The 23,537-nt window shown below is 43.5% G+C and overlaps 1 protein-coding gene across 4 annotated transcripts in view; it reads left to right on the top strand.

The window, feature by feature from the left end:
* The first annotated feature begins 4,081 nt into the window (after nt 1-4,081).
* The window catches only part of LOC147436449 (K(+) efflux antiporter 2, chloroplastic-like), a 101,835-nt gene continuing 82,379 nt past the window's right edge, over nt 4,082-23,537 (top strand). For 2 of the 4 annotated variants that reach the window (XR_015185189.1, XM_086489343.1), the window contains exons 1-3: nt 4,084-6,172; nt 6,269-6,431; nt 19,180-19,270. Coding sequence is in view for 3 of the 4 variants with exons in the window: in XM_086489343.1 (XP_086345469.1) it covers nt 4,320-6,172; nt 6,269-6,431; nt 19,180-19,270 (2,107 nt within the window). In the remaining variant the exon portion in view is untranslated. Of the gene's footprint in view, nt 6,173-6,268; nt 6,432-19,179; nt 19,271-23,537 lie in introns of all 4 variants that reach the window. The other 2 variants (XM_086489342.1, XM_086489341.1) reach the window with 2 other exon arrangements.

Raw genomic sequence — 23,537 nt, 5'->3', positions numbered from 1 at the left:
AAGAGTGCACAAGAGGAAACTTCCTACAACGCTGTCTAGAGCCGAACACCCACCAAACAATCTCGAAACACCACAGAACTTGAAGGACACCCTACTATCACCAATAGGTCGCTCTCCCTAAGGTCTATGAACCAAAACCCCACCCAATACATCCGGTGCAAAATCATGTAGGATGTCTGGCCGAAATTTGCAGGTCTCCGTTTCTGAAATCTAAAGTGTCTAATGTGTAGCTCTACTCAATGTGAACGCATGGATATGCTGCAATGCAAAATCAGACAACGTATGCTCACCGAATCACCAGATGAAGCAAGTAGAAGGAGCTCGCAAAACCGTACCGTACACGCGCAATGTAGGTATTGGCGCGTAGCTCTTGTCGGAGGCAACACGTTGCACTTCTCCGCACTCGATTCCGACCACCGGTACACACGTAGCGTCAAGATGAAGCTCACACTCTCTCTCGTACACAGTACGCTCACTCACAGACTTCCAAACTTGTTTTAAAAATGACAAAAGGTTTTCTCATTAAGGTCAAAAAGTGGTATATATACCTTACAATTCTCAAACCCTAAAGTTCCAAATCAACCATCTACTCAATCTAACTATCAAAACTGGGATACAATCTGGAAACTTTTGTAAGCCCCAATATTTACAAGGTGAAAAATCGGGTTTCCTCAATAAATGAATAATTACAAAAAATGATAATCTGCCGAGAGGTCAGTTTTCGTAGGGTGTGTCCAGCTTCTAACAGTGTTCTTCTACATTTGTCTGCGCTTCTAATTCTAATGCCTTGTTGAGCATGCCCTTGCTGATTGGATGATGAAGGTGTCCCTTTAAGTTTATGGTATCATTGAAGTCTATTGGAACCATGTCCCATGATGTTTGAACTGTCATAGTTGTAGAGATGGCAATCAGTTTCCGTCCCTCAAACCTTTTATGCCTCTACCTTGATTATATTATTTCCTTTCTCTAAGATTACTTTCCATGATGGGGAAAGGGAACTAGAGAAAAAAATGTTTTCCCTTCTTCCCACTTCTGTCCGAACTCAATTCCTATGACATCAAAATTTATCTAAGCCTTCTTCTTCCTCTACTCTCCACCGTAATCGCTTACCTATGGTTTTAATACTCCTCTTCTTCTTGCAACATGGCATAGCTTAGCTTTCAAGGAGGAGGCTTTATTGACATAGTAAATTCTCTAATTAAGCCAATATACTATCCTATATTGTTCATCAATGATTCCCACATGATTAGCTTAACTGATTCTACAATCCCAAAATCATGGCATACATACCCTTATAACAAACATCAAGAGTGCTTATTATGTGTAATTAACATGATTACACTACTTATCTTACTACGAAGATAGAAAAAAATTTAAATTGGTCTCTAATCAATTCTCAATTCCACTCATGATCTTATGCAATCAACATGAATTTCCACCAATTGAATCAATTCAATGATATCTAGGAACATAAGAAAACAAAATACTTAGCTGTTGATGATCAAAATGTGTGGTAATTAGACCGTAACACCTTGCTCTGATAACACTGCAATAACATACTACAAGCCATAAAACAACAGATCTGCATACTTGGCGAATCCCACAAGCCCGAAATCAACACTACACACAATATGACAGCAACAGAGAATGGGAGAAATTAATAGAGCACGCGTGAGTGCACCTCCTAGAGCGGAGTGTGCCTACACATGCATGATGAGAGAGGAGAGATGAGTAGAGAGAAGGACACATGCAATGGGTGCAATCTTCTCTCATGCAAGAGTGAGTATTTTTCTTTGTACATATTTATTTATAGATTTCTTGAATGCTCAAAGTGTTTTACAAACTGTCCACCAAGACATAAAGCGACCGTAGCTCATAAAGAGAACTTTAGCACTAGGTTGGTAACCTAACAAGACATAAAAGTGTCATTTCAAGATTTTGAAAAAAACTTCCAAAACCATAGTAGATCCACTCATTTTGGAAAATAATTTCATGAGCTTATAGTTCAAGGACTACTATATATGGAAAAATGAGAAAACTGTAAAATTTCTCAACTCTTGGTCGCAACAAGTCTCCAAAGTTGATGGACCGGTCCATTTTGTCCAAAACAACACTTTCTTACGGTTGATTGCATATAAATAAGGATGAGGATTTTTGTAGGACATGAGATAAATTTTCCAATTAACTTCAATGGATTGCTGATTTGAAAATATGGTTTATTTTGCCTCACTATTTTGTTTTTTGGCAAAAGAACTAGGTGCAAAATAGTTGCATTTTTGCCATTCTGCAGACCTATCATCAAAGTTTCTATAGTCACGCTCAATAAAGATACTATATACATGTTTTCGTAGTTCCCTTTTGGCCTTTGGGTTCAAAAGGAGACATGGAGCATGTCAAAAGAATAATAGATCTCTTACCAAGTGGAATCTTGGGGACAATGATGAAGTGCTATATACAACAAACATAAAAAATTTGGATTTAACATTATGACATGTAGAATCCCATAGAAACTACTCAATATCTAGCCAAATTTGAAGTTTATGATAATTGAAAAACTCAATTATCGCATCATACTATGCTATATAGGGTATTATGTTCTTTAAAACTCAAGGAAGATTAACTTTATGTTATACATACCACTTACACAATCAAAGCTGCATTTGGAAATCAAGAAAGCCTCTTAAACAATCATAAAAGTGTTAGCTTTGGTAAAAAAACAGGATTATGTAATTCTTGTAATTTGGTTATAACTTTCAACTTTAACACTTAACTCTAGAAGCATCAAAACATGTTAAGAACTACTAAGGCTAATCCTCTAGCAATCTAAATATCCCAAGCATGAATTTTAGAGTGATATAGTTGCAAAACTTTGAAAAATGGTCAAAAACAGGATCTATTTTTCACGGAGTTTAAGTTGAGAAATATTGTGCAAGAGTAAGGTCCATGGTGAGATCGATATTAAAAAAATATCAAGTTTTTTTCAGCTCATAAGGCAACTTTGTGGATATATAGCACTTGAAAACACATTTTCAAACTCTTCAAATAATTCAAGCAAAATGGTGACTTAGCATGACATAAAAGTGTCTCAAGACATAGAAGTGTCCCATTACCAACCTAGTGTTAATAATTAAATATCCATAATCTTGCTATCCCTTCATATATTCCATTGCTTTTGCCACGTGTCAGCTGCATTGAAGAATTATTTAGCCATTTCATTACAATGTAAGTCTTCACTTACGAACAAATCGAGTGTGTTATCGGATTGGTAGGGCATTCACGTTGAATCTAGGAGATTGAGGGATTAAGCCCCACCCAACCCCATTTTTGCTTCCATGAAGAATCCATCGGCGTAGAATGTTTGTTGACGTAGATTCCCTCCAAGATTGAGGCTTGTGTCACGCACGAGCGCTTGACAAGCCTAATAAAAGCCTGCGTGGGCACCCTTGGTGTCACGCAATGGGCGGATAAGGTGTAATATTAGAATCTCTCTTATTGAAATCACTAATTGGTAATAGCAAGATGACATATGACGCATGTCGTTCAATGCCTATCATTGAATTTCAGTCCTAGCCTTTTTCAGCATGTCTGCTCAACATTAAGGATGGGCAAGGGAATCAAGGTGGAACAATTTGTGCTCTGCAGACTATGCACCCAACCAACCCCCTTTGGCCACGTTATCTGCACACACACGTCCTAGCAAGCTTGTGAGACAGGGACCTTCTGAACATATAATGTATATGGTTATATAAGGGCATGGTCACACAAGGCTTAGTTAGAACTAAGCCCTGACATCCTCTGGCAGGAGCTCAACGCCATGACCGTCTGTAGCGAGAGAGGAACAACAAAGCGCAAGCAGGAGAGAGAAAGATGGTGCTGACCGATAGTGGGTGGGCATAGTTGTGTAACTATGCCTTTTTAGGCATAGTTAGCCTACTATGCCGGTGGATGCCTACAAAAAGCTGCCGACCGTCAGACCTTGCCGGCTCAAGTTACGAGAAACTAAGCTCCGCGTGACCATAGACTAAAAGCGTGCATTTTTCCGGATTGAGCGATGGGCAGTTGCTTCCTACCTTTAGTTGGTCGAAGAGCCAAAGGTGGCTGCACTAGATGCGGGGGAACGTCGGGATACCCACCATTGCGCTATCAGTCTTCAGCTGACTTGCTGAGTCTATAATATAGGTTAACGCAAGAGAAATTTCTTGGGAAGTCTACTTTGTCGAGATCATGGTGGAGGACCGGAGGTCTAATCAGGAAGACAAGCAGCTGATAAGCCGGCGCCATGGATTTTGTTGAGCTCTCACAAGCCTAGCCCGGTAGCAATGGCAGTGGTTGGCGACACTAGTATTTACCGATCGTCTATCTCATCATTAGAAGCTCAACATATCTCGAAGGAAGGGCGCGTTGTTCCATTATCGCCATTTCTTCGGCTTTCTGCTGAATCTTGGACCCCCCCTCTATCAAGGCTCGCCATTCCACCTTCTTCCAGGTATGCGGGAAGCTCCCAATTCTTTTGTCATTCACGAAGACAACCTCATCCCCTGCATGTTTTAGAATTAGGTTTAGGTTCTGGGATCCAGGCTCGGTATTTTTTCCCCTTGGGTTGCTTTCATGGCATTCCTCTCCGCCAGGTTGCCCATATCTCCTATGGTACAGACAGCTTGAAGATGACTGAAAGCTTGACTCCATTGAATTTTCGAAGGCGATTATGCAACCTGAAACTGTGCAACAGCCATGTAAAAAGGTGCCTGGGGTGTACAACAGTGGCTTGTTCACCTGGTGATGGAAAAGATGGTGGAACCATTTTGAGTGTGGGAGAGAAGAATTGTCATAGTGGATTGTCATTAGATTGTGCCAATAGTGCTGGCACTTTGGCTGCTAGCGCTTTGCCATTGAATGCAAGTGAAGGTGAGGAAAATTCGATAGAGCATCTTAAAGGAATGCTTCAGTCTGCTCTTGAAGAGCTGGACTTGGCCAGATTGAATAGCTCCAAAATAGAAGAAGATGCTCAAGCGATTACAGAAAGAGCCATTGCCTTGCGCGATAAGGCTGTTGCCGCGGAAGCCAGGGCTGAGAATGCAGCTGCTACGGTCAGTGGCCTACATAATGAAGAGCTTGGACTAGAAGGTCACCTTTCAAAGGCGAGAATTTCGCTTGCAGAAGCAGAAGCACGACTCGTCCTTGCTCAGAATGCATTGAAGCAAGCAAAAGAAGCTGGGTCAAGTAGTTTGCCTGATTTTGCCCAAGCGGAGCTAGAAAATGTTGTCGAGGGTGCATCAGCGTTTGTTTCACGAGATTCTTCTGCAGAGCTCGAGGCTTTGGAAAGTATTGGTGCTGCTGGTGATGTAAGTGGAGAGTCAGAAAATGAAGCTTCTACATTGTCAAAGGAAGAAGAAGAACTAGATGCTGCTGAGGCAGAGTTAAAGGCTTTTAGGCTTGCAGTAACTCAATATGAAACTGAGCTTATGCGCTTCGCAGACTCGAAGTCGGAGTTGCAGAAGGAGGTTATAGAATTGGCAGAAGCTGCAAAGGTGGCAAGAGAAATTGCTATCAAAGCTGACGAAGAGGTTACTCGAATAATGTCTCTAGCTGAACAGGCAGTTGCAGTAGAAGTTGATGCTGCACAGAGGGTTTGCATTGCTGAGATAGCTCTACAGAAGGCAGAAAAGCTTGCCTCTGAGGAGCTACATATTGATGCTACTGAGGCAAGTACGCAAGATGTTGAGTCTGTTGGTAACGCTACTGCTGTATTACAAGGAGAGTCAGGTGTGGAATCGGACAAGTTTGCTAGAGATATGACTGATGGTCATGAAGTTGAAGCCCTAGAGAAAGTGCAAGAATTGGAGCAGATGAAGCCTTTCTCTGCATCTTTTGATGCCGCTGATATTATTGATGACACTGTGAAGAGGATTTCAGCAGCTTTGAAAGTAGAAAGCGCTTTTCAAGATCCAGAGGCCGAGAAGGTTAAATCAGGACAACAGCAAAAGGAGCCTGTTAAAGAGGCCACTTCTGCTGGAGTTCCCAAGTCTTCCACAAAAAGATCTTCAAGATTTTTTTCTGCGTCTTATTTTTCATTCAATGATGACGATAAGGAGTTCACACCCACGACTGTGTTTCAAGGAATCAGACAACATTTTTTGAAAGTGTCAGTTGGTGTATTGTTACTTTGTGGAGGGTGAGCTATATAGCTTACTGATTTATTCTTATTATCAAGCATTTGTCTCCTTGTTTTGGGCCTTGTTCATTACTGCATTTTGCACCTTGATTCCAGAAGTCTAATGTTGAAGAACCGGATGGAAAGTCAACCGCAGCTTGCAGAGCGCACTGAGTTTGTTTCAGAGGTCACCTCAAGTGCTACTAAGCCTTTGGTCATGGAGTTGCGAAGGCTTCCCAAAAGAGTACAGAGAATGCTAGAAAAGATTCCACATCAGGAGGTATATCTCTATCCTGGAAAGTAGTTTATATATGTTGGTGGTCTTCCTCTCAACAATGCCTTCATACAAAGTAGTAGGTTGTCTATGTTTGCAGGTTTCTTGTACGTTACTTAGTCATCTATGTAGTGGAAATTTGGGCTAACTTAGACTCATCTAGATACATGCTGAAAGTTTTTTGCAACAACTGTAATTGTGAGCTGAATATGCCACTTTTTGAAGACGGCCCAAAGAAAAAGCCCATGTGTAAAGCTTTACAGGAGAATGGACGATTTGAAAGATTTCTAGAATATTTTTGAAAACAGAAAAACAGTCGTAAAGCGTGCCTTGCTTCCTTTTTGGTCATATTACCTGTAAAACTTATTTTTAGATGATGCTTCATGCGTGGGCAACTCTCCCGTGTGTCCTCACAAATCTCACCAGCCAATGACTGGTGAACGCCTGGTCACCTTTTGTCAAACAGGTGAAAATTCGGTCAAGACAGTACTCTTACTGCCTTCTTTCATCATGCGCGATAATGTTTGCACAAAAAGGTACCTTCTTCTTGGCCAAAATCCCTGAAGTCATTTGCTTCTCTTCACCATCAGAACCCTCAATCTCTTGACCGAGAAAATAATTTCTGAAAACATTGCTCATTCCCTGGTTGTTTGCACAGCCGAAGTCTGTGGAGTTGTGCGTCTTTCATAATGCAATGATAGGACCACCCTTCTTGCAAACGGCAAGGAGAGACTGAGCTGGGGTGCCACTGGAGAAGGGTGATGATAGTGCTCTACGGATGGCCATATATAAAAGTTGGAAACACTGAATCTTCTTTCGTTTATAGAATAGCATAAACTGCTACATGTGCAACAGTTGCATAATCATACTAAACAACCGAAAACAACTTGATACAACACACACACACACACACACACACGTAATGATTGCCTAAGAGAAATCTTGAAGAGAGGGAATGGGTCCGCATGAGTACGATGGAACATGTAAGCATTACGTTGACTCCACAAGGTCCAATAAGCCCAGTATCTGACCCACATAAAGAAGACCGCAAAACGCTGTAGTGTCGGTGAGAATGCCCAGAACCTTTTGTGAAAGACAACCCCAGGAAAACGGAGTTGCATACAGGCCGATACACGACGAAGGAAGTCTCTAGTAACGCAGCAATCCCACAAGTGACAAATATCCTGTTCTGCAGTCGAGCAATAAACGCAAGAAGAAGGACGAATATGACGCTCCCGAAGAAAAGTGCCAACAGGAAGCACTCCAAGCAAACAGCCCCAAAGAAACCGGCGCTCTTTCAAAGGCAAATGGCTTTTCCACAAGGCAGAGAGGAGCCTCCTCCACCAGAGGTTAGATTTATGCATACGCCAAAGGGCATTACAATGACCATCAAGCCATGGTTGTGGTAGCAGAAGAGCATAAATTCGACCTGCAGAAATATCTCGAAAAGGCATTTCCCGTAGGGCCCAATCATACATACGATCACCATCAGGCAAAGGTGAATCAGGCAAAAAGTCGAGCAGCATGCGTTGAAGCTCTCTCTAAAACTGATGGTAATGCATGCCCAATCCAAAACGACGAGTAGCAAAGGGAAACTCAAAAGTATATCCGGCCTCATCGACCACATCCTCAACCACACGAATGCCACGTCCAGAGAGAAAGTGAGCCTGACGAGGGGAGCGGTTGACCAAAGTAAGAGAGAATGCCCGGCTCCAATGGAGACTTTCCAAACGGATCGAATCACCTTCGTGCCGAGGATTCCACGATAAATGCATCGTAACCTCTTTCCAGGCAGATACTAAAGTGGAAGCAAGAGGACATCCAGGAATGCGCCCTGCCATCTTGCCAAAAATCACCTCCCAGATAGAGGGTTTCCCATGGCCAAAAGTAGAAGTTACAACATGTTGACTGTAAGGTGCAGCGGAATGAATGTTGAACTTTGCTCAAGATGAGTGCTCCGAAGTGTGCTCAAGGTTCCTTTTATTTAGGGAAGGGAGAGTCCTCTGTTCTTTAATGAGAGAGTGCAAGTGATCACAAACAAAGTGGATGAACACTGTGAATGAAGGTGCATGAGACTGAGAGATAGAGAGAGAAGAGAATACGACACCAGGAAGTTGTCAAACCCTCCTCCGAAGGCCCCACTCTCTATGGCGAGAGCGAACTAGACTGAAAGAAAGTGAGACAAGAGAGAGAAAGAGATGACACAGGGTTGGCGGGTCCCAACTCTCAAGGGCCCCCTTCCTCTGTTGCCAGAGCAAGTACTTTCTTTATTCTTGCACAAATACTCATACAATGACTGAATGCTGAGATGCTGATGCTAATGGGTACTGATGGTACTGATGTTGCGTACTGGTAGTGGTACTGGTTACTGTGTCGATGACGGTGACGACAATGACAATGATGATGACGACGACGGCGGCTGCTGCTGAATGCCGAACTGCTAACTGTGTCGACGGCAAGGGGACTGCAACCTCGATGAGGCTAATGCGGGAATCTGCAACACTTCAAAGCTAAAACGCTGGCTGTCCAAAACTGACAATGCTGGTCATGGGAGGTTGAAAATACTGGTCAAGCAGGCTCAAGGCAGCCCTCACGATTCTATTAGATGGCTAAAGTCACTTATTAATTAAGTGACCCAACTAAGAGGTGGTTCATGCGGCACAAAATGCCTACATGTTGAAATGCTGTCCTGTGCAAGAGAGGGTATGCAACCATGACTGGCCTGGACATGCACGTTGTGCTAGAGGCTCACAAAGGTGACAGGCTCAGTCCTAAGCTACTGGATCATGCTAGATTGTGGCAGAACATGTCCACGTAGGGCAAGTGAAGTGCGTACGTGACATCCTGCCTTCAGGCACTTTGCTTTATTTACTTGCCATTTCTGGCAATGCAAGACATAGTCTTGAACATAACCGTGTAAGCCTGGCAAGTGAAACTATCGTTATACGAGTGCATAAGGTTTCTTTATGCCTGGGTACCCCGCACTATGACATTCATAAAGAATTTGGCGCTGAATGTCCGCGTGCGTTGGTACACAAACTCTCCCTTAATGGAGCAGGTATTGATGAGCGGGCAACAGTGTGTGCAAGTTATAGAGCACGAGGAGAAGTGCAGGGCTTGAGGCTTGGAGAGAAGGCACTCTTCTGCAGAGATGGGGGGCTAGGAAACGAAGAAGGGGAGAGAGAGAGAGCGCTACATGATATTGTGAGGGGAATAAGTGAGTGAGAAGGAGAGAGAGAGAGAGAGAGCGCTACACGATATTGTGAGGGGAATAAGTGAGTGAGAAAATTGGGCTCATATTCCCTTTATTAAAGTATAGGACCATTTTTAAGTTAGTGGCCAAGTTCAATGTGAACTTGGCCAAAGGTTAGTAACCTTTAAAAAATGTACATAAAAGGGGTCATTTGGGCCTTTAACCCAACAACCTCCCACTTAAAGGCATAAACGACGCCTTTAAGCTACATGACTCCCACCATCTGTATGCATAGCTGATGTTGTGCTTTGGGTAAGCACTTAGTGAGAGCATCTGTTGGATTTTGTGATGTATGGACCTTAACCAATGTGATAAGGCCATACTCAAGCACTTCTCGAATGAAGTGATACTGCACATCAATATGCTTTGTGCGTGCATGAAACATGGCATTCTTTGCTAGACATATGGCACTCTGGCTATTACAACCAAGCATAGGTGCCTTGTCAGGCAAACCAAACTCGTTGCATAGACGTGCTAACCAAATGGCTTGTTTGGAAGCCTTAGTGGCTGAAATATATTCAGCCTCTGTAGTAGACAATGCAACGATCTTTTGCAATCTAGAATACCATGAAACATCACCTCCTGCAAGAGTAAACACATAGCCACTTGTGGATTTCCGTGTATCCACATCACCAGCCATGTCAGAGTCACAAAATCCCTTCAACTCCAATGGTCCTTTACCATAGCAGAGACATTTGTTTTTAGTCCCTTTCAAGTACCTCATAATGGACTTCACTGCATCCCAATGCAACCTGCCTGGATTAGCCATAAACCGGCTCACAACTCCCACTGCATGGGCTATGTTAGGCCTAGTAGCAACCATAGCATACATAAGTGAACCACAAGTTGAAGCGTAAGGCACACTTTGCATATCATTGGCTTCTTCCTTTGACTTGGGGCAATCATCCTTGGAGATTTTGACATATGGCTGCAATGGCACGCCAAGAGGCTTTGCTTCAGCCATGTTAAATCTGTCCAACACCTTTTCAATGTACTTTTCTTGCGACAAATACAATATGCGTTGGTCCCTTTGCCTTCTAACTCGCACTTCAAGTATATGTTCAGCTGCCCCAAGGTCTTTCATTGAAAATGCAGATTTCAGCTGCCCCTTAAGAGCATCGACAATGCTTCTTTTCTTTTGCAGCTATCAACATATCATCCACATAGAGCACAAGAATGATAGGTCTGCCATCCTCATCACGTTTGGTATACAAATAATGGTCTGTAAGGCTTCTTTTGTAACCATGTTTGAGCATGAAGCGATCAAACTTCTTGTACCATTGTCTACATGATTGTTTCAGCCCATACAAGCTTCTATTTAGCATACATACCAAATGTTCCTTGCCAGGAATAACAAAACCCTCGGGTTGCTTCATGTAAAGCTCTTCCTCCACATCACCATGCAAGAAAGCGGTATGTACATCCATTTGGTCCATTTCCAAATCAAGGCCAGCCACTTTGGCAAACAATACACGCAAAGTGGTCATCTTCACAACGGGAGAGAACACTTCCTGAAAGTCGCCCTTGGTTTGAACATATCCCTTTGAACCTAGCCTTGCCTTATACTTGGGTTTTGCATCAAGTGTTTTGATTTTATACACCCATTTGTTAGGAATAGCCTTCCTTCCTTTGGGCAATTCCACCAAATCCCAAGTATGATTAGATGCAAAGCTTTAATCTCCTCCTGCATAGCAAGCTCCCACTTGTCGTTGTGCTCACATGTCTTTGCCTCTTTATACGTAAGAGGCTTTGCCTCATCTGTCAACATAATGTAATGCAAAGAGGGATCATATCTACTCACAGTCCTTCTTGGACGAGTAGACCGCCTCACCCAATGATCCACATTATCCGGTAATGGGTCTACATCAGGTGGCATGATAAAATCATCAACAATGGGCTGCTGTACATCATTTTCAGCACCATTTTCAGCATTGTTTCGTGGCTGCAAATGCCCTTGAGGAGCCTCAATTTGTTGCCCAACATCTTTTGGCTCAAACACCACTGGATCATCTTCATTTTCAGCCATATGTGGTGCATCCTGAGGGTCAATAATAGGCCTAACAGGTGGCTGGTCATGCTGAAATTTGACCCTTTTATGGTCATGCTTTGAGGCACAATTGTTTTGAAGCAGCCTTGCCTCATTAAAAACAACATCTTGGCTGCATACAACCCTTTTGAACTGAGGTAACCAAATCCTGTAACCCATTTTGCCTTCTTCACCATATCCCATGAAAAGGCCTTTAATGGACTTTGCATCTAGTTTGCTCCTCAACTCAGGTCTAACATGCACAAAAGCTTCGCAACCAAAAATGTGTAAGTGATCATATGAAGCAGGCTTGCCAGACCAAACCTCTTATGTCACCTTTCAAAGACATGTGAGGGAATCGATTGCATATATGCACTGCAGTTTTCAAAGCTTCTCCCCAAAATCCATTAGAGAGATTAGCTGTGGACAGCATGCATCTCACCCTCTCACAAAGTGTCCTATTGAATCTTTCAGCCACACCATTAGAAGAGGGGCTGTATGGCACAATAAGCTCCCTCTTAATGCCCAAATTTTCACAAAATTTGTTAAATTCAGTACTTGTGAACTCCCCCCCATTGTCCGTACGCAAGCATTTCAGCTTTCTACCTGTTTGGGTGGTCACAAATGCATGAAATTTCTTAAACGCAGCAAAGGATTCATCCTTAGATTTAAGCAAATAAACCCAAATTTTCCTAGAATGATCATCAACAAAGGAGACAAAATAGCATGCACCTCTCATAGACTTAGTAGGCATGCTATATACATCAGAATGTACAAGATCCAAGGTGGTACCAAACATACTGTAGGTGGCGTATATGTACGTACTGTACGTTGTTTCGTACAGGAAAAATTTTTATGTACGTAAAAATACGTACTCTTGTAAAAATACCGCAAATTACTACATTTTCTAGGACTTTTTCAATATAAATAAAGAGAGAAGCCGACAACTTATAGAGACATTCAAAGACATGTTTTACAAGACAACCACATGCTGTGTAACTACTGCAAGAGACTTAAAAGTTAAGACGACATTGATAATTGAACAAGAACATCAAGGCTCAAGAGTCAAATGAGATCTGAAATAACAATGAATACACCAATGCTGAAAACATCAAATGACAAAGTACCATAGGTGATAGCCTACAAGGCCCACGCCATAACAAAAGGCTCATCAGCCATCATAAATGAAAGCATCCTACTCGAAAAGTCTGTCTATATAGTAGTAGAAAGCACTAAATAGCTAGCTCAAAGCTAGCCCATCATCCATGTGATGGCCCCATCCTCAAAAGTCATCAGCAGATGCAGATGAAGACTCTGTTGAAGAGACCAAGTCCCCATCCGTCAGGACATTTCCCTCTTCGTCGTACTCTGGCTCTGCCATCACAGACACCTGTGCCACATGTAGATCATCCTCTACTGCCTGTGTCGAAGCCTCAATGAGATGAACAACCTCGTTTGCCCGTTTCCGAGAAGAACGAATAGGTAGCTTCCCTTTACGAATGCTCTCTCTTCAAGCACTATCTGGGTCCGGATCATGCTCACGTAGAGGAATAGCCAAAGCTCGTGCGTGTGACCTCGTCACACTCCGATCAACACTCTCCAACTCCCTGTGAAGTAGCCGAATAATTTCCTCCTGCTCATTTCTGATTTGCGCCTCCACTTGCTCATAGCACAAGGATCTGCCACCATCTTCACCTTGGTTGGGTCCGCCTGTTGAAAAATGAAAACAGAGGAAATGTTATTTAGTATGTACTAAGTACTCAATGGCCGAGTGTATCATGATTCATGACTCAATCAGTCATGTGAAAATTAATAGTAGACCTGCTTGGGTGTTCCCAAAGCGTGGTAGGCTCGCACAAGCCTCATATTTGCTCGGCAATAGACTAACTTCTCTAGTTGAGAAGTGCTGAGACGATTGCGGATCTTCGTATGTATCAAGGAATAAGCGCTCCAGTTGCGCTCGCATGCACTAGCCGAGCAATCCTACAACAATGAGCATTGAGATTTAATATATGCTATATGGCAATAGTAAGTACTAAGTACATTGTACAAAAATTATAAGTCTCAACATTCTCAATTACCTGCGAAAGTACCTGTAAAGCAAGATGTGTAAGCGTTGGAAGACCTTGTCTCCCATAATTCTGCCACCATGTAAGAGGAAACTTGGTAGCCTCTGGCCTCAAACAGCTCTAGCAAAGGATGGTCTTAGATTGTTCATGAAGCTGATCATCTCTGCATCAATCTTCAGCTGATCGTCAATGTTGTACATCATATTGATGTAATCATCCTTGAGCTTTAAGAGAGTGCTCTCATGGATCCTTTCCGTACCGTACGGTTGATAGGTAGATGAGGCCATAGTTGCACGAATAAGAGGGCTAATACGCTGAATTTTTAAGAAAAATGCACCAAAACCGGAGTATAACCTCACAGAAGTGTGCACTACAACTCCAAATGGTCACAGGAGCAATTTGGGGCAAAATGGGTCGATTTAGGTGCAAAAAAACAATTTCTGAAATTTATGCGCATGAAATTTTAGCGAGTGAATTTGTGCTCAAAAACAACAATTTTAGTTGTTTTTAGCCTCACAGAACATACATAAGGCTAATGCACAGCCTTTAGAAGCATGTATGAGCAAAAGCCCCAATTTGTAGCATCAAATTGCAGAAAATTGAGCCACAAATGGTCATACATAGCCAAAACTTGTCAAATGTGCATAAATTGCATCAATTTGCACTTTCCTCAATGTAGATGCATCAAATATACACTTGCAAAAACTTGCGTAAATCTGAAATTTGTTGAAAACACCTGTTTTGGGACCTGTTTTTCGGCAATTTCTTTGTTTTCGGGTAGCGGGGACCTAGTAAGGATGTTCCCACACCTTAATACATGATTTGCAAAACTTTTATTTTTCTGTCATAACCTGTAATTTGCTGATTTTGACCTAATTTCAGCCTGTTTTAGGTCAATTTGACTTGCCGGGAGCCCTCTAGTGTCCGGGGACGAGTCCTTGGCGATAAAATTGCAAAATCTCGCGTGAAAGTTGACCTCCTTGGCTGAAAATCAGCATTTGCAGGTTTGGGAGAAAACCCTAATTTTGCTCTGATACCAGTTGATGAGCGCGCAGCAGTGTGTGCAAGTGATAGAGCACGAGGAGAAGTGTAGGGCTTGAGGCTTGGAGAGAAGGCACTCTTCTGCAGAGATGGGACGCTAGGAAAGGAAGAAGGAGAGAGAGAGAGTGCTACACGATATTGTGAGGGGAATAAGTGAGTGAGCAAATTGGGCTCACATTCCCTTTATTAAAGTATAGGACCATTTTTAAGTTAGTGGCCAAGTTCAATGTGAACTTGGCCAAAGGTTAGTAACCTTTAAAAAATGTACATAAAAGGGGTCATTTGGGCCTTTAACCCAACAAGTATGTCAAGGTATGTCACGTGAACGGGCACCACGTGCCAACGGAAAAGAACAGAGTGAACAACTTGAAGCACTTCAAATAACAATTGAACAGAAAGAGATGCATGACACGAGACGGACAGTGGCGGAATTCCACCCCAAGACAGCACTGGCCCCAAATCTTGGTGCCCCTTTCAGTATTTCTTTATATTTGCTTCAACAAGGTACAACTCCCATGGCTGTGTTCTGTATTTCCCGCGGGTAGACTGCCAGAGTGAGAGCCCATGGGTCATATTTAAAGGCCCTTGGCCTCTTAAATGCAGTTTACATGAAAAGCATCATACTCAAAAGCATTTGGTCCAAAAGCATCTTGCCCAAAAGCTACCAATGCAAAACAGAGAAATCCGTACACTGCCACGTCAGCACATGTCAGTGCAAAATGCGGAAATCCGTACAGGCTGCCACATCATCAGCTTCTGCGCTTTTTGTATGTGTGTGTGTGTGGGCTGCTTTACTTTAGGCCCCATCGGACGGGAATCTTAAGTTGGTTGGAACTTCTGCTTCTGCTGCTTCTTGTAGAGTTTAGTCCCTCGGCCGGGATCCGCAGGTTGGCTTTGTTCTTTAGTGGTTTGACACGTCAGCAATTTGTGACATTCCCCCTTCTTGAAAGAAAGTAATTGTCCGCGATTATAGTATATCTACAAAACAACTCAAGTTAGCTAAAAAATTTCCGAGGGTCATTTCGAGGGACAATCTGAGAGACAATCAGTTTTCTCATTCCAATCGGAGCTCTTGATCTCCTGGGTCATTGGTTTCCCAGAAGAATCTCATCTAATAAGGAGTCTCATTCGAGATTGGAAATCTTGATATCTTGGGTCGTTAACTTCCCAGAAAAATCTCATCCAATAAGGAGTCTCATTCCAGATGAGAACTTTTGATATCTTGGGTCGTTGGCTCACTAGAAAAATCTCATCCAATAAGGAATATTCAGTGGTTGGCACATCACAATGCAACACAAATGCTCACATATGCATGTTACAAGACATAGAAACATAAAGTCGTCGATGAATACTCCTCGCGCATAACCTAACAAGGTCCGGCCGGGAGATATAGAGGCCTTTTACAATCAAACGCCCCCCAGACCGTAGCCTTGCGTCGTTTGGAGGTGCTGAGAGTAACCATTGCTGAGACTTCTTAATACTCCTCCCGTAAATAACCATTCAAGTCTGGGCCGAGAGTAACAACAACAATACTTTTCAAGCATTCAATACTCCCCCCGCAAATAACCACAAGGGTCCGGGCCATGAGTATGTGCAATCATTCTCAAACATTTTTTCTCACTACTCTACCCGGGAGTAAATCACCAAGCATTGAAACCAGTATTAAAACCAAAGTCAAACAGTTCAAATCGGCACCAAGACAAGTCCAAAATAGATACCATCCATTTCAAACAGATATCCAAACAGGATCACCAAACAAGTTCTCAAGCAGATTCAAACTTAAAAAGCAATCTCGACATCAAGTTGCGTACCTTGTCACGAACTGTTGACGTATCAAACCATTGAAGAACGGAGCCAACCTGCAGATCCCGGTCGAGGGGCCTAAACCCTAAGAGAAGCAGCAGCAGAAGAAGTTCCAACCAACTTAAGGTTCCCGTTCAATGGGGCCTAAAGTAAAGCAACCCACACACACATACAAAAAGCGTAGCAGCTGATGACGTGGCATCCTGTACGGAATTCCGCATTTTGCGTTGGCTTGCTGACGTGGCAGCCTGTACGGATTTTCCCGTTTTGCGCTGACATATGCTGTCGTGGCAGTGTACGGAATTTCGTGTTTTGTGCTGGCGGTTTTTGGCAAGATGCTTTTGGACCAGACGCTTTTGAGTATGATGCTTTTTATGTAAACTGCTTTTAAGAGGCCAAGGGCCTTTAAATACGACCCATGGGCTCTCACTCTGACAGTCTACCTGCGGGAGATGTAGAGCAGAGCCATGGGCGTTGTACCTTGTTGAAGCAATATAAAGAAATACTGAAAGGGGCGCCAAGGTTTGGGCCCAGTGCTCTCTTGGGGTGGAATTCTGCCACTCTCCGTCTCGTGTCGTGCATCTCTTTCTATTCAGTTGTTATTTGAAGTGCTTAAAGTTGTTCAGTCTGTTCTTTTTCGTTGGCACTTGGTGCCTGTTCACGTGGTAGTGGTATCAGAGCTTCAGGCGTGTGCTTTTCTGAAAGCATATCGGCTCTACCAAAGAGCAGACAGAGCAAGGTGGCGTTTCCAAAGTCTACTGGAATTTGATTTGAAGTATATTCGTGCCCCGATTCCAGACTAATTAGCCATTCCCACCCTTACTCCATCGTGCATCGGGCGCGCTCCCGTCTGCATCGCTCTGTCTGACATGGCATAAGCCATAAAGATCACTTGCAAGAGAAGGATCAAAGATTTTCTCGTGCTAAAAGCCACACTCCTTGACCACTGGTCACACCCCTTCACCCAATGGTTGCAGCTCTTCATCCAAAGGACGTGTCTTCTTTACGTCTAAAAGAAGCCCGAAATGAACTGCGAGCATACAAGAAATAAACAATCTTGGCTAATTTAGGACCAAACCCAAGACAAAGCATCGTGGCTGCATTGTAGTCCCATTGCACAGTGTCAAAAGCCTTTTCTATATCAACTTGCATTATAAGTACATCCTGTTGCGTGTACTTTGCATATTCCATGCCAATCTGAACATTAGCCAAGTTGTCATTGGTTTGACGACGTGGTATGAAACCATATTGAGCTGGATGTATTCCTTCAAAAAGATGATCCTTAATCCGGTTAACCACCAACTTAGCCAATATTCTATACAGTACAGGCATCAACATAATTGGTCTCCAATGCGCGAAATGCTCACAAAGTGCCTGCTTGGCCAACAATTTAAGCAAGCCTTCTTTCCAAGAAACTGCTCTTGTTTCTCCCATGCAACATTCATCATGAAAAGTAATGGTTCTTTCAAAGACTCCCAAAAAGAGATAAAGAACTTCATAGTAAGCCCATCCCAGCCAGGGGATCGCCAACGGCCCAATGAAAGCAATGCATTCACGCGCGCACACACACACACACACACACACACACACACACACACACACACACACACACACACACACACACACACACACAAAAGAATTGCGTGAAGATGATGAGGTGGCTGAACTGTACGGATCTGCCCGTGATTTGCGGAGGCTGCTAGTGACTTGGCAATGCTGTACAGACAACCCTCTGGGCGAGAGTTTCTGGACCAGATGCTTTTGGACTTACTGCTTTTCGTGTAATTGCTTATGGATGGGCATAGGGCCTTTAAATAAGCCATGCGGGCTCTCACTTTGGCATTCTACCCACGGGAGAAGCAGAGCAGAGCCACATGTTGAAGCAATATAAAGAAATACCAAAAGGGGTGCAGGGTTTGGGGCCAGTGCCGTTTGGGAGTGGAACTCCGCCATTTATTTAACTTTTCCACATTGGCGGCTACTGGTTTCAAAAGTTTCTTTTACTGGTCAAGTTGTATTTAGAATTTTCTTATTGGCTGTTTTTAGCAACCTGGTAACCAGATTGTGTGAGTTGTCCCTTAGCATCTAGTAAATTAAAGAATCACTGCTAGGGGCACCTAGTTTAAGGTCTATCGGGGCCCAAATTTGGCCCGCCTCAAGTATTCAAGGTTAATATGGTTTCAAACAAGAATGAAATTTGTGCATTGTGTTTCATTTGCTATGGGCTACGACACAAATCTATGCCAATATTTATGTTTGCATAGATTATTTAAAGTCACATCTTCAAGTAATTGGTTTCTGGTCAGGTATGGTTGTTTTGCTTTATGAACAAATATATCCAGTGTTCATAGCCAAACCAATTGTATTCTTGGACGTTGCTTAAAAATAGTAGGCGGGTCAGATCTTCAAATTTCTTTTGAGAAGTGCTATTGGCAGGGGCATAATTACATTACTCTTGTATACATTTAACCCAAAGCTGTTGTTATCACATTTATTTAAATGTTTCTCTACTGAATCAGTGTGTTTGGGGTCATTGTTAAGATTCAACAAGTTGGTTGGCAGGTAAATGAAGAGGAGGCCTCGCTTTTTGATGTGCTATGGCTACTACTAGCAAGTGTCATCTTTGTGCCCATATTTCAAAAGCTTCCTGGTGGTGAGTTAAAGGTGTACCTGTGCTCTTTTAAATATCAATCAGATTTGCTAACAAAGATTATTTTGTTTTAATCTTATAAGCACTGAAGTACAGAATTTTAATATGACAGTTTCCAAAAGCATGAGAGCCATAGTTTGCAAATGATAAAGTCTCATTTTGAAATCGATTTGCTCCGAAATTCTATCAGAGGAATAATGTTTTATTCTGGAATTGCATGAGAATCATAACTGAAATTTTCTCATGGATGACTATTATGACTCAACAACTTGTAAAAGGAATAATGTTTCATTCTGGAATTGCATGAGAATCATAAGTGAAATTCTCTCAGTCAAACCGTTTGGAGAAAATGGGAAAGCCCAGGAACCGTCATGAGAATGATCGGAAGCCTGTCAATGCATGAACTTGTAACCTAGTGTGGCCAGGTGGCTAAGCTGTGTAAAACTCTAGGAAGGCCAGATGAAGCAATCTGCACCATAAACCTCCTCCGAAACAAGGAAAGCCAGACTAAATAGTCTGCACTGTAGAAGCTACCGTAAGCTGTAGCAGTCACCGGGAGACCGCATGGACCACCACCGGATGGTGTCCTGTCAGTAGGTAGGTTAATCCAAGATGAGGGGAAAGCCAGACTCAACAGTCTGCGCTGTGAAGGGCCTCTGAGAAGAGGTGTGGTCAGACCAAGCTGTCTGCACCGTAATCATCCTCTCTGAAGAAGGGAAGCCAGACTGAGAAGTCTATGCTGTGAAGATCCTCTGAGAAGAGGAAAGGCCAAACCAATCTGTCTACGCCGTCTTGCCTATGTCTCCTGCCTCCAATCCTCGGGTGTCATCCAAAACAGAACCCGCGCCAACAACGCCACCAAACCGCAACTCGGTGTGGCTCTCAATGTGAATGAGCTGGGAGTGGCCTACTGCCCAGGTCGGGGGATAAGTCTGTTGTAAGATTACAGAGGGTGAGTGTAAGCAACTCTGAAGGTAGCAATCCAAATGATCAGGGGTGTAGAAATGCAACTGCACTACCATCCAAGCCAAGCTCCGAGTGACTCCGGATGTAGTCGTGGGATGCTTGATCTCCTGCATCTCTTGGGTAAACTCTCCAAGAGAGTCCAAAGCATTGAAGTCTCACTCTAGTCTGTAGATCCAAGCAATGAACCTGTCCAAGAAGAGATCCAAGATCCTCTCCCTAAGTCCATGTAGCTGCTCTTGTCTAAGCAAGTGATCTAACGTGTCGAGGTCAAGTGGTAAGTGTCTGTCCACCCAAGATGGTGGTGTCTTTTCTAGGAATGTTGGAATCCCATATGCCCATGAGCATGGCCATATCTCGTGTGAACTCCTCTGATGAGTGCATAGGTGTGTCCATAGCAAATCACAAGTCACCACCCCCTCTGGAGTGCGCAACCGCCGAATGATGGCTGGAATGAATGCATCTCCAAGGATAGTACGCCCGTAGATGATCAAGCCGATGTCGAAGATACTGTGTACTGCAGCAGTCAATGAGAGAACGCACAGACCACCACCGGATGGTGTCTTGGTAGGAGGTAACTTCACCTTCTATGATAAACACAAGCCAAGAGGCTTCTGTCCACCCAAAAATGCAACTGCGAGGTGTTGAAAATGCTACTGTCCAGCGATTTTCAGCGTGCTCGTACGCTCCTGGCAAGGTCCGGAGCGGTCCAGTGGGTGTAGGGAGGGTGGGGAATCAAAGTCACTACCCCTGATGGGCTGAAAACAGAGAAAACAGCAGGGGTAAGTGTCTGAAATCTGATGATTCGAAGAGGAATAGGACCGGCAAGGCACCGGATGCCGAGCCGGTGTGGAAGGCAAGATCTCGAAATGGGCATAGCGCTCTCCCATCCTCTGCTCTGCAAAAATGCTTCAGCCTGTAAAAAAAAACACCAGATCTAGTTGAAAAACAAAAATAGAGGAGAGGGGTTTTCCGTGACGAAAAGGCCCAAATAGGCTAGCACTGGCAGCCAGAATACAAAAACGCCAGGTATGAATGCAAAAACGCAGGTTGAGGTGAGGTCCTCCGTGACAGAAAAGCTCCTGTTTCTTTGCTTGCCTGGCTGATGCAAAAAAAATTCTGGCTGATGTGACCTTGGGAGGAGTACCTGATGCGGGTATGCGCCTTGGATCAAGAAGTTTGTGGAGCAACATCTTGGGTTTCGTATACCAGGCAACGAGGATTGGTCTATCAGTTGTGGAAAGCATTGTATGGGTTGAAGCAGGCTGGACGACAGTGGTACCTCACACTTGACCAGTTTCTCGTGAAGCTGGGGTTACGGCGTACCTCATCATATTCCAACAGTTATGTTGTCTCTGATGGCTCTTTGGTTGCGATAGTGATTGTCTATGTGGACAATCTCATTTTCACAGGCTCATGGACCAACAAGATCAAGTCGATCATGAGAGCTATGGAGACACTTTTTGAGATGACTGATCTCGGGCTTTTTCACTATTTTCTTGGATTCGAGATCTTTCAGACACCAGACGGAATCTTCTTTTCTGAGCGGAAGTATGCGAAGGCTATCCTGGAGAGATTCCAGATGACAGGCTGTTGATCGATTGACACTCCTCTTGAGCTCGGGGAGAACATGTCGCTTCACGATCCTTCCCCACGGATTGACTTGGAGCAGTACAAGAATGTTGTTGGCTGCCTCGTATGGCTTACTTATTCCTGACTAGACAACATCTGTTACACAGTTTCTGTCCTCAGTTCCTTCAACACCTAACCTCGTCAACGACATTGGCAGTGTGCCCAGTGTACTTTGCGGTACATCAGCGGCACCTTGGACCATGGTGTGTTCTATGGTTGCTCCAAGGGTTGCACCTTACTTGGTTGGTGTGATCCAGATTGGGCAGGAAATCCAGATACTCGGCGCTCTACTACAGGAGTAGTTTTCACACTTGGATCAAGACCCATTTCATGGAGCAGGAAGCGGCAACCCACAGTTGCGCTATCTTCCACAGAGGCGGATACATATCAGCTTGCTATGCTGCTTGTGAGGCCATATGGCTACGGAGATTACATGGAGAGTTGTGTTTCCCTAGTCTGCTGTGACTCATCTTTTGTGCGATAATCAGAGTTGCATTGCTATTGCCAAGAACCCTATCTTTAACGCTCGGACAAAGCACATTGAGGTGCAGTACCACTATGTTCGGGAGTGGGTTTTGGTTGGAGATCTTCATTTGGAGTATGTCCCTACAACGGACAATGCAATAGACATCTTCACGAAGGTTGTACCTCAACGGACCTTGGCTTTTCACCTTCGACTCATCTGTGTTGTCTCAGCATGTGGTGTTGAGAGGGGGTGTTAAGAGTTACACCACCGTTGCTTCGCCATTTTGTACGGCTAGTGATTGTCCCATGTTGGCCACCCATCACACATCATGTAGATTGCAAACCATTGAAAGGAGGCAACAAAGTGTCATAAATGTCCTGTGAGCTTACATTACTGTCTCTAGTACATGACATCAAGGGCCGAACAGAATCTTCTACAAACACTACATCCCGTGAAATCAGAATACGCTTTATTTGCGGATGATACAACCTGTAACCTTTGCATTCAACACTATAAGCAACAAAAATACATATGACAGCCTTATCATCCAATTTTCTGCGCCGTGTTTGTGGCACCAAAGCATATGCCAAACAACCAAAAACACGCATGTGCTCAATAGAAGGTTTTCTATCATGCCATGCTTCATATAGAGTAATAGACTACAAAGCTTTCGTAGGACACCTGTTAAGTACATCAGTGGTACACATGATAGCCTCAAGCTAAAAAGAATGCAGCAAAGCTTGACTTTTGACGATACATCGTGCCATTTCCGTAAGTGACCTATTTTTCCTCTCAGCAACACCATTTTGCTGAGGCGTATAAGGCACTGTACATTGGTGTTTTATCCCACGACTAGGCAGAAATGCATTAAATTCTTGATATATATACTCCCCCCCTCGATCGGAACGGAGGGTGGCCATAGTACATTTCGAGACATTTTCAGCCATAGCCAGAAATTGTTTGAAGCACATAAAAACTTCGGACTTCGCTTTAAGTGGAAATACCCATGCATGTCTGGAGTAATCATCAATGAAAGTCACGAAGTAAAGGTAATTGCCCAAGGACGGAGTTTGCATGGGCCCACAAACATCACTATGCACAAGCTGCAACCTGCATGTGACCCTAACTGAACTATCCTTTGGAAACTTCGAACGCTGCATCTTACCGAAAATACAACCTTCACAAACATGTTTGACAGGTGCTTCAAGA

The sequence above is a fragment of the Adiantum capillus-veneris genome, chromosome 18 (genome assembly GCF_014529385.1).
Source record: "Adiantum capillus-veneris isolate H3 chromosome 18, ASM1452938v2, whole genome shotgun sequence".
In the NCBI taxonomy this organism is placed as follows: Eukaryota; Viridiplantae; Streptophyta; class Polypodiopsida; order Polypodiales; family Pteridaceae; genus Adiantum; species Adiantum capillus-veneris.
The sequence above is the reverse complement of the archived record's forward strand: the minus strand, read 5'-3'. Positions and strand labels throughout refer to the sequence as shown.